The sequence below is a fragment of the Hypomesus transpacificus genome, chromosome 10, assembly GCF_021917145.1.
Source record: "Hypomesus transpacificus isolate Combined female chromosome 10, fHypTra1, whole genome shotgun sequence".
Lineage (NCBI taxonomy): Eukaryota > Metazoa > Chordata > Actinopteri > Osmeriformes > Osmeridae > Hypomesus > Hypomesus transpacificus.
In genome coordinates, this window is record NC_061069.1 from 2,793,405 (window position 1) to 2,805,346 (window position 11,942).

Below are 11,942 nucleotides of genomic sequence, written 5' to 3' on the forward strand. Positions count from 1 at the left end.
AATTAAAGGAAATTAATTGTATGCATCAATTTGTTCAACCTAACCCCCTCCACACACACACCACTACCACCACACACACACACACACACACACACACACACACACACACACACACACTTAAACTCAGAGATTCTACATTAATGAAGGAGCTGTCTCTCCAGAGGTCCCTGTGGAGCCAAGGTCCTATCTTAGTCATCTCTCTACATCAGATTCCCCTGTGGTCATGTCTGTCTGGAGCAGAGGACAGTCACGGTGACTGATGAGTGCGACATGCCTGTCTGTCACTAATGAAGAACCCTGCGGTGAGAAGCAATTTAAGTCACGTGTAGAATCACTATAACCCTGTGAAAGAAGCAGGTACATCTAGTGCATTGTCACACCTGAGGCCGTCGTCTCACCGTCAACTCAGGTGGAATCCAAGCTGACCATGTCAGTTCATACTTCACACATGTTGCTTTGTTAATGAAAATATCCAGTGGCCTATTTGTGTAGTTTGTTGTGTGTACGTGTTAAACAAGTGTGTGGGTGTGTCTGCTACCAGCCCAAACTCTCGCGATACCATTCCGTCACTTCCCGCGACTTGTTGCACCGATTGAGATAGCTATAGCATTGATACTGGATTTAAATTAGTGCATCGAAGCAGAAGCAAGGTTTGCCCCGGTCTTGTATGCATACATTATTAGTTAGCTGATTCGTATCTTACTCCATGCAATTGTTGCACGAAAATCTGTATCGTAATTGCACATTTAAATGTATCATTTAATGCAGCCTACTCACTTGTGTACAAGCTCCTGCAGACATTCTTCGATTCCACATTCTCTTATCTGCTCCCCAATGTCAGTCCGTTTGAAAAAAAATTGCGTTGCCAATTTGCAGTTTGCAAAAGTATTGCTGATCTTCGTATAATTTGATTTCAAATTAGACACAGTGTAATTACAACATCTAGGAGATTAAATGCTTTCCAATTATACTTTAGACACAAATTATCATGTGACTTCATGTTCGGTTCTAAGTCAATTTACCTAGCCTGGAGTTAGCAACGTCTTACAAGTTTTCACAACCACCCCAATTCATGTAAAAGACTCCAAAAAAATTACACTGCAGGGTACTTTACGTCCTTATGAACCAACCCATCTGCCAAATTCCTTTACTTTTCTTTGGTCGTGTTTTTGAGTGTAATAACTGTTTTATTGCCTACTTCTTCCATAGCACCTCAACCTACTGTAAAGACCCAAACAGGATGTCAGCGCTGAGTGGAAAAGTCCAGACCGTTCTGGGTCCAGTGGATCCAGACCAGTTGGGTCGAACCATGACCCATGAGCACCTCACCATGACCTTTGAGTGCTGCTACTTCCCTCCACCGCCAGGTGACGAGGCAGTGGCCCAAGCCCCCCTGGAGATGAAAAACATGTTCTGGCTGAAGCAAAACCCATACAGCAGCCGCGAGAACCTGCTGCTGCAACAGGAGACCAGCGCCGTGTGTGCCGAGCTGTTGACCTACCGGCAGGCTGGAGGGGGCACCATCGTGGAGAACACCACCACGGGCATCGACCGAGACCTGCCCACCCTCCGGCGGCTGGCTAAGGACACAGGCGTCCACATCATCGGAGGGGCGGGCTACTATGTGGACTGCACCCACTCTGAGAGCACCAAGAAGATGACTGTGGAGAAGGTGTGGGATGGAGGAAAGACATCTGATGGGATAACTATATATGTACAAAACTCTCCATGTAGATTTTTTCCAGGCGCTCCCCTCCCTGACCAGGCCTGGCCCTCTTCCGTCCCCAGCTCACAGACGTCATCGTCAGCGAGGTGCTGCACGGGGCCGACGGCACTGACATCCGCTGCGGAGTAATCGGCGAGATCGGTACCAGTTGGCCAATCACAGCGAGCGAGACCAAGGTCCTGCAGGCCACGGCGTATGCTCAGACCCAGCTGGGCTGCCCTGTCATCATCCACCCTGGGAGGAACCCCGCCGCCCCCACCGAGGTGGTCCGCATCCTCCAGGAGGCCGGAGGTGACATCAGCAAAACGGTCATGTCTCACCTGGATAGGTGAGGGCTAACTGGGTGTGGGCCAAAGCGCCAGAGGGTTGGTAGTGAGTGTGGGGCTTGAATCCTAATCAGGCTATCTCGGACGGTTATCTGACAGAAGAATTTATTTGTATTTTAGTGGTTCTATTTAAGTCGTTTTATTCAGTCTTCATGCATATTGATGTGGAGCTCTTGGGGGTTCAGGGTTTTAAGTTCAAGGCAGTTTTTCTGCATTTTTTATAGTGATGGTACTGTATCTGTCTCACTTTCAATGCACTTTTTCCCAGACAATGATTTGTGTAGCTGTGCGCATGTGTTGTGTGTTTGTGTTTTTTGGCATAAACAGGACAATATTTGATGAAGGAGAACTGCTGGAGTTTGCCAAGCTGGGCAGTTACTTGGAGTATGATCTATTCGGAACAGAGATGTTGAACTACCCCTACAATCTAGAGGTGGACATGCCCAGTGACAGTCAGAGAGTCAAGACGTGAGTATATCAGATCACATCAGGGGCTGAGTTTCATTTCAGCATGAAAATGACACCACAATACGTCACCAGTTTCTTAACACTGTTGTTTTTGTTGTGTGTGGATGCGGGTGTGAGTATTTGTGTGCTCTTGTGTGTTTGTTTAGCCTGGCGTTCTTAGTGAAGGAGGGGTATGAGGACAGGATCGTGGTTGCGCACGACATCCACACCAAGAACCGCTTGACCAAGTATGGTGGTCACGGGTACTCCCATATCCTGAAGAACATCGTACCCAAGATGCTAACCAGGGGCATCAACCAGAACCAGGTTGACAAGATCCTGATTGAGAACCCCAAACACTGGCTGACATTCAAATGAAGGATGAATCTGTGAAACCTGAACAAGCCCAGATAACGTTCTAAACTGACTTTGTATAGTTAAAGTAATCACAATCAAAAAGTTTTGTACAAAACCAGTGTCAGAAAGAGATTAGAGTCCTTGAGAAATGATCACAAGCAAATAATCAACAGCACAGTATTGTTGAATCACTCGTCTGTTTGCTGAGAGGGCACTCATTTGTAGAAGATAATCACTAATTTTTATTTTCGATAATTGAAGCCATGACTGAATCAAAGAAATTATCAAATGTTTTGATTCAAACTGTACACAAATCAACAAACCAGCGTTTGTAACCAGCGCTCTTCAATAGCAGCATTGAATTTTCCAATGAAAGGAAACATTTTCATTTCAATAGCTTGAAAAGAGATACTGAGAACATTTTGTATGTGGTTTTGCTTGTTAAGGCTTAGAAATCAAGTGTAATCTAGCAAGACAAAGCAATTTCCTGCAATACAAGCTCAGTTGGGCTGCAGGGGTGTCAGCACATTGCTAATTAATTTTCTTTTTGAGTCCTTGTTTTGTTTTAGTTGTTGTTTTTTTGTCTGCAGTAATGACAGCAATAAACAGTCAGCAAACTTCGGGGGTGAAATAGTACCTTGCAGCTTCATCATCAGTGTGCTTTGTACAGTCACACAATCTGGTTGTCCTGATTTCACTCAGCAGGTGTTTATGAATGAGGCTGGCTGGCTGGCGGGTCCTACTGAAGGACATGCTCTCCTTGTCTGGGAACAGGTGGCCTCACAGAGTGACTTCACCGCACGATCAATGCCTTCAACACTGCATAGCATGCATAACCATGATGCAACTTTTGAGAGTTTGTTATAGGATTAAAAGTGATTAAAGATGTCCCTGTGATGTGTACTGAATGTAGAAAGTCTGCATTTTATATATGACTGACACTTGACTCAGAGCTGAACTGTTGCTGTTTTTTGTTTTTAAGAAAGACTGCACAGAGCTCTTTAAGTGTTGGGATTGATTTACTGGTATGGTTTCTCAGATGGTTTCATATTTCCAATGAATATAGGCACACATCAACTGTATTTTACCCGAAAATGAATATTTGGACTGAAATGTCAACTACTGTAAAGGATTGTAACCATACATAATCCCAAATGTGAATAGATAGACAAATACATCAGAAAGTACCCATAACCTACATGGCAACATGACAAGCTTGACTGAAACATTGAACAGTACAATAATTTCCATACACTTATGTGTTTGGCATCTAATTGCTATATGTATGGCATCCACACTCCACCGCACGTATGAAGTGGTCAAATTGCTCAAAAGACGAATGTAATGATGGATAGACATAGGTTTACCCCATTTACATCACTTTGAAGTTGCCTTTTGAAATAGGCATGCGGTTAATTGCGTTTCCTAAACTGTTCCGTTGCTTCACACGATTGCTCTATGGTTTCTCTGTCTTCAATGGAATGTCAGCGGTGCCAAAGCATCAGACAGGTGTGAAGGAACCACGAGAAATGGAGAGAGACGTTGCGCCGTTGCTGTTTAATCGGCGTATAAAATGAAGCCAGAGAAGGTGCTGTATTTGTTGTTGTTGCCTCCATGCGCTTTACCACCGTCCAGCTTAATGTAGATCTCGTCCCCTGGCTCGAGATGCAAGACAACGCTGTTACTGGCATAGTCGTAATTCTGGTCTGCATCCTGGGCAATGGCACTGGCTCGTACCTGGGGGGCAAAGTTTCAAGTCTTAAATGCTTTATAGTAAAATCGCATTCACTATTTACTGCATGTCTAGTGCATACAATTGGGTGCGTGCTGTGTACCATGGACAGCTCCACCACCATACACGGAATCTATCCCATTTACAACACTGCACTAAGTTAAAATTATATATACAATTATTATTTTGTATAAAATTATATTAATAGTTTTTATACTACGCGTCTGATCTTCATGTTTTAATGTTATGGCCATTTATTCCATCATTTCATCTTTGCGCCAACTTGTCACCACATGTTCAAGAGTGAAAATCAACTGTCTGTGCGTAAAGGTAATGTGGTCTGGAATCTAAATATTTCTGTTATAATCTTACAAGATTGAACATTTCCTACGTTATCCAGAGGTTGTGACAGATCAAGACTCGTTCGGCGGCATCAATAAAAGCCTCACCTGGTTGTTTTTACAGAGATCAGCCCACATGCTGGTACCGTCTCCTCCCCGCATTAGCACATGGTAAACGAAGAAGTATATCCCCGGTATTGAGCAAGTGAATTTTCCTGTTGTAGGATCATAGTGATTGCCAAGATTGGTAACCACGTCGTCAAATTTAAGAACTTCATAACCCTCGTGTTGTTTTTTCAGTCCGGCGTAGAAAGCAATCTTGGGGACAGTGTTGTATGTTGCTGCGCTTATCGCACCAGTGGGACCATTTTCTCCAGGTGGTCCAGGTAATCCTGGACGGCCGGGCTCCCCCTGTTCCCCAGGTGGGCCGACGGGTCCAGGCGGTCCTGGTACCCCAAGAGGTCCCCTAGGGCCTGTTCTACCAGTGCGGCCAGCCTCCCCTTTTGGCCCCTGAATAAATGTGGGTAAAGACTGGACTAAACGACTGTCTCTTATTGTGTTAGCTTTGTCTGTAGCTGTGGACTTAGTTCCATGTGGATCACACACCATCTGACAAGATCCTAGCATCTCGTAGCGAGCTGATGTTCCAGCGGAGTTGACCACGACCGGGATCAGTATCACCAACACCAGCACCATGATTACTCCACAGGCACCGGCTGCGATCATCTGCGCTCTGCCGATCGGTCTTCTCCGAGTGGGACGGACTTCCAGTCTGCTTTTGGACGTGGTTTCGATTAAGAAAAAAAATATCGGTTCCTGTGTTTCAATGCTACGTTTTAAACTTAATATTAATTTGTTAGCCTGACTCTTCACCGTCTCCTCAACTGATTTACTGTTTTACGCACAACAACGTCCGCTTTATTTTCTCATTTTCATGAGACTTATTTAAAGTGCTCAAATTTATGTTTGGATAAATCACAAAAGTGTCACCCGTGATATCAACGCTGCTTGTTTCATGGATCAAAGCAAGAGCAAGTGTAGGTTCCACGCTGTCGGCGCACCAGAAAATACGAACAGGATTTGAAAATGTGAACTTGGCTGTTTGGAGCGGGAAAGAGAAGGAGGGCGGTACTGATGGATCAAATGCTGAGGTTCACCATAAATAAATAAAAATCACGACGACACCCATTGGTTACTCATGAAATCAAATGCTGAGGTTCGCCATAAATAAATAAAAATCACGAAGACACCCATTGGTTACTCATGAAATCGAATACCTCCTCTTTCACCGCTGCTGTATCTACAATTGATCACTCCATCAAGAGACTTTCACCCAAGTAATACGTGTTCAAATATATCTGTATTAGTGACTGAATTGAGGTTGTATTGTACATGTCTTCCAAGAATTAGAACATGATGCCTGGCCTTAACATAACTTGACTGCAGAGAGGGAGTGGAAGCTGCCTGGGAGGTGTGGTGGAACATAGACAATCCAAACACCTGGCCAGGGGTCCAGAACCAGGCCTGACAAGAGGCTGCACTCCATTGGCAGGCAACCTGGTGACCCCAGCTCCCCAGTGTGACCCCAGTCCACCTCGACCAATTAATCATTCTGGAAGGAAATCTATCGAGCTACAAACAGAGGAGAAAAGTAAAGAGTGTGGAGGGGCAGAGGGGGGGGGGGGGGTGAGTGTGTGTGTGTGTGAAGGGGGTGGGGGTTCATGTGTTCAATCTTCCCCTTTTCTTTCATCTCCTCCATTGTTACCTACAAATGAATGTTACGTTAGTCAGTTGGATTACCGCAGGGAAAACCACAAACGGTGGAAATTGTAACCGGCCTCTCTATCACACTGTGGCGTTACACTCTGTCAACATGCATGACATTGTTCATTATGGTATACCAAGAGAACGCCCATAAAACAAACAGAAGAAGCCTCAGAAGAATCCTTTTGTGAGACAACACTGGCGGTGCAGAACCTCACCACTCATCAAACGACGCGCTGCATGAGAAATGCTGCACAGATAGAGAGAGATGGATGGAAGGAGCTGTGGAGCCGTGTAGGATGCACAGGACTGAGTGATGAAGGCCTAATTGCTGCAGTCAAGGACAGATGATGATAGGATGCTGCATGCAGAGCATGCCCCCTGTGGTCGATGGCTGTGTCCTGCTCAAGGAGCAGGTGATAAGAATAGTACACCCTGGAGACTCTGGATGAGACTGGATGAGAGTGGGTGAGACCCTGGTTGAGACTCTGGATGAGCCTGGATGAGCCTGGATGAGAGTGGATGAGGCCCTGGTTGAGACTTTGGATGAGCCTGGATGAGCCTGGATGAGAGTGGGCGAGGCCCGGGTTGAGACTCTGGATGAGCCTGAATGAGAGTGGGTCAGGCCCTGGTTGAGACTATGGATGAGCCTGGATGAGCCTGGATGAGCCTGGATGAGCCTGAATGAGAGTGGATGAGGCCCTGGTTGAGCCAGTGTCATTCCTCAAATGAGACACCCCGAATAAAATTCTGGATGAGGCCCTGGTTGAGACTCTGGAAGAGACTGGATGAATCCATATCTTTCATTATAAGCAATAAACTGAGATGGGTGAACGTTGGTATGGGACCAACACACACACATGCGTGCATAGCCACGTGGCATGCACACACGGTCACATGGTGTCTGTGAGTCAGCGAACACTTGTTGCCGATGGCCTCTTCCCCTCCAGCTGGCATTGGCCATCAGTGACTCAGTAGGACGGGAGGACAGAAGCCAAACTTAGTATGTTACAACACTTCATTGCTGAAAACACAGCTTAACTAAGGAGATAAACAACTTTCATCAGTCCAATTTGACACTTTCTCACATGAACTTTCTTGTTCAAACAGAATCTTCGATAATAACTTATTCAAGATCTGATATTGAAAATGTACTATTGGAAAGAAATAATGAAAATAAAACTCGACGTGGGCTTTGACGGTTGACTTTCGGACAGTCTACTTTGCCTTGTTGTGGGGTGCATTCCTAATCAGTCAGGACTGGCTATGAGAGAGGTGATGGTCTCTGACAACCGGACAAGTGAGTAATGAATTAAACATGTCGGCAATTGACCAGAGTCAAGATGTTTTTTAATATTCTAATGAGAAATGAGGCGTTATGGAAAACTTTTTTGTCAGTTTTGCTTGTTGTGATATGAAATATGTATAGCAGGTATAAACTGACAAAGGTGATCTAATGAATTCAGCTGTGGTTGGGGTAAGCAAAACAACACTGTCTGTCAATACACTGGTTAGACCAACGAACTGCAAAAACATCAAACCATGTCAGTTTCACCAAAGTCTTATTATATCCTGTTCTTTTCTATGCTGACTTTTGTGGATTTTTATCAATCAATAATCTGCCATGTGTCATACATTATTTTTTACAGGACATGTGCTCCATAGTTTTTTTCACACCTTCTGCTCTATCTAGTCGATATGACTTGTTTTTTTGCTTTAAAAATTTGTCAGTGGAAAGCTTTGTCAGTGACTGCCGTAGAGAAGACAGAGCTAACAGTTGATCTCAGTAGGGAGTCTTGCCACACCACCACCCCCACAAAGCGTGTCCCGTATTAAGAGAACAGAGATGACATCACCTCTAAAACCTGCTTTGTTCTCTGAAACAGGACTAGCCGCACACATACACAGGACGTCAGAATATCAGTATAATGTAAGAGTGGGAAAAAATCCACTAAAGTAATCTTCAAGCCCAAATACTGACATATTTACTCATCAGTGTGGACAATCAGGTGACAACCAGCCATTAACTACAGGCCCAAACATGATGTATCAGACTCTACAAGAACGGTAACATGTCTTCAATGTACATCAGATCGACATACAAAGTCTTATTCCTTTAACGTGATCTGACATGTAATAATTGCAAAGGTGGGTGGAAATGAGACCAAACAAAATCTCAGAAATCAAAATAAGTAGATTGATTTTCAGAACGATGCCAATCAATACCTAGTCTGCTGATGGCATGAGGGGGCGGAGTGTCACATTTGCCAATGAGATTGAGCAGTAGAAAGGAGCTTAGTGGCAAATGAAATGGAGAAGCGTAAACACACCATCTGGGGGCTACAGAGAACAATCAATGACTCCAGTCTGGGATTGATTAATTACCCTGTGAGAGGTTCTGAGGCACTGCTACAGCAGAGACACCAGATCACAACAAGATTTATCACCCTAGCGAAATCTCTGCTCTACTAACTCTTACTTTCTCTCTGTCTTTCTCTCTGTCTGAACCTCGATTTTAAGTTGTACGTGTCATGGGAGAGGGATCGGCTAACTTCAGGCTCCGGGGAAGAACTGTAAGCCTCACTGGTAGTCTTCCTGAGGTGATCTCATGAGAGAAATGTCAAATTTGCCTCATTACACAAACTCAGAATCACATATCACATATATAATTACACATCTAATCACAATGAGAGTGGTCACATTTTCTCCCAGTCAACAAGTCTGCAATTACCTTCAGACCAACAACAGCTCGTCAAGCCTGGGTAGTGTTGACACTTTGGTTGTAAGATGGGCCCAGGTTTGGTCCCAACTCTGATGTTAGAATCTACACTTAGCATCACACACGTTCTTTACTCAGACAATGAACTTGCTGATTGGAGATGAGGTCATTCCAAAAGCTGATTTTACTGTAGGTTCCACAATGCAGGTACACATTTCCAACATCCCTTAATTGCTCTGTAATAGCAGCATTGAGAGTAAGCTGTGGTAATCAAAAGACTGTAGACACCTCAGCCAGAGGGGGGGCTCCAACAAGAGGCTGAAAAGACAATTGCTGTGTGCATCTACAGCTCTGCAAAACAAGAAGAGACCACTGCACCTTATTCTTTCCTTTTTGAAGTTGAGAAGGACAATTTTAAGTGAGGAACAGAAGGGTAAAAAGTGTTTACCCTTCTGGTAAATGGTGCACTGGTCTCTTAAAAGCCCAAGAATCATCAGTATTGTGAGTACTCTCATCTTGTGTTTGTGTGAAAAGACAGCCAAAATAGATGGACACAAATTGAGCAAAGGATGGTGTGAATTTGAAGAGTGTGAGTTGCAGGGGCAAAATAAAGTAATCCTACCAAGGTCTGGACCAATAATTATTCATCCTGACACTTGTACTCTATTGTACTGGAGAAGGCCTGTGCTGTCACAACTCCCACAACTCAGTGAGAATCAATCACAACTCTCACATTCTGATTGTCACATTCTTCCACTGGTTGAGCTAAATGGCATCCAACATTAGGACATCTGTTGGTCAAAAAGGGAAATGCCCTTTTGCCAACAGATGGTCTCTCAGTTTTCTTGGGTGTCTGTGATATTAAGGCAGCTGTCCATCCTCATGTGCAGAATGAGCAATAGGCGAAGGCTCTTTCTGCAAGTGGTGAAGGCTGGCATGTCCACTCTCGCTGACCCAGTTCTCCGCCTGACTAATCACAACCTTTGAACTCCACAATAACCTGTGAGGGAGGTTAGGTCAAACGAGAGGATGGTGACCAGAGAAAGAAGTGCAAGCAATGTAATTTGGGAGAGAGAGACATGAGGAGGCGATTCTTGCTGTGAGAGTGAACAGTGAGTGCTACAGGATAATGAAGCTTAATTAGAGGTTGGGCTCTGCTTTGTCAAAGATAATTAAAGTTGGCAGTCGCAGTCGAGAAAAACTGAGCACATTTTTCAAACAACGTAGTGCATTTTAATTGACATAGAAATTACATCTGTCATATATTATCTTATTCTTTTTGAAGGCTGTTATGATTTTAAATAGCATAAAGATACATATATAAATCTTGATGATTGTAATACAAGAACTGTATTACAGAAACAGAGTAACTAGCTTTTTAAAATCTATTTAAAGAGTCCCTCATGGGAAACTCATAATCCTGATAGGTTTAGCTGGGGACAAACAGCAGTTGGCCTCCTTCCTGGGGTGTGTGTGTGTGTGTGTGTGTGTGTGTGTGTGTGTGTGTGTGTGTGTGTGTGTGTGAGCAGACTGCTCTGTGTGAAGGCAGTCGGCTCCTCACTCTCCATGGGGAGTTTGAGAGGCACGGTAGTCATCTTTATTATTTTGCTAATCACCAACAGCTTTGTGGTTATTGGTCTTTGATGACCTTGAATTGTATTTCCCAAGAATATTACTCATATGAAAATCATCTTATTCCATTATTGAAGCATCACAACATTCAACTTTACAGAGTCACAGGAGGTGCAAGCCCGGATCCACATTTGCATCTTGGTATCAAGTGTTCAAGAGAGAGCGGACTGTGGAGGGGTAGTCATGGTGGCGGAGAGAACATTAGATTTCTTTCTTCCCTGCCTTTCATGTATGTTGGGGCCCCTGAATCGTTTTCCAGCCTTCCTCTCTCATAGAATGTTCCATCCTCAAGCTCATTGTACTGTAGTTGTAAAGTACACCAAGCAAGAAAGCCCCCCTTAGTGGAGGTCCATGCAGCCATAGCAGTAGCTAACGTAGTTACTGTGCCTTAGCAGAAAAGGCTGTGTTCATTGCTAACAGTCTTGTTGAACAAACAATATTAATTATACATTTTGTCTTTATTTAGCATACAAAATAAACAGCCCCCAGCTCATTTTCACAAAAACTTGACTTCTACATATATACAGTATATGTGACTTTTTCTACATTATGTCCCATCACCACGGATACTACTCCACCATTTGTACATCATCTGGAAGTCCTTCATTAGTTCTGAATGGTGCCATCTTGTGAATGTGCTTTTACAGTACAACACCATACTACTCCCTCGGTGGACATCAACACTTGTATACTCACACATCCTAAAAGTCAGAAATGATGGTACTTTGTTAAGATGTTAGATAAAAATACACTTGATATGAATCTACATTAAAAAACTAAATTTCCCAGTTTGTGTCTAATAGTTTAAATGTAAATTGCATTGAAATAAATGACACTTAAGCCTGTGTGTAAATGGCTTGGCATCTTGTATGGGGCTAAAGTGCATCGTCATAATGAC

General features: G+C 43.8%; 2 protein-coding genes across 3 annotated transcripts; one reads left to right on the forward strand and one right to left on the reverse strand.

The window, feature by feature from the left end:
* The first annotated feature begins 564 nt into the window (after positions 1 to 564).
* Positions 565 to 3,476, forward strand: pter (phosphotriesterase related). 2 transcript variants are annotated; one of them, XM_047028304.1, is made up of 5 exons: positions 565 to 650; positions 1,210 to 1,672; positions 1,789 to 2,054; positions 2,380 to 2,520; positions 2,667 to 3,476. In XM_047028304.1, the coding sequence occupies exons 2-5, from the start codon at positions 1,241 to 1,243 to the stop codon at positions 2,875 to 2,877; spliced, it is 1,050 nt and encodes a 349-aa protein (XP_046884260.1). In that variant the 5' UTR covers positions 565 to 650; positions 1,210 to 1,240; the 3' UTR covers positions 2,878 to 3,476. The 2 variants fall into 2 exon arrangements, with proteins under 2 accessions (XP_046884260.1, XP_046884261.1); XM_047028305.1 differs by having other exon boundaries at positions 603 to 665.
* Positions 3,477 to 4,036: 560 nt separating this feature from the next.
* c1ql3b (complement component 1, q subcomponent-like 3b) lies at positions 4,037 to 6,020 on the reverse strand. Its single transcript, XM_047028307.1, has 2 exons — positions 5,038 to 6,020; positions 4,037 to 4,593 (listed from the first exon to the last, which is right to left on the reverse strand). The coding sequence occupies exons 1-2, from the start codon at positions 5,653 to 5,655 to the stop codon at positions 4,414 to 4,416; spliced, it is 798 nt and encodes a 265-aa protein (XP_046884263.1). The 5' UTR covers positions 5,656 to 6,020; the 3' UTR covers positions 4,037 to 4,413.
* Between the last annotated feature and the right edge of the window lie 5,922 nt (positions 6,021 to 11,942).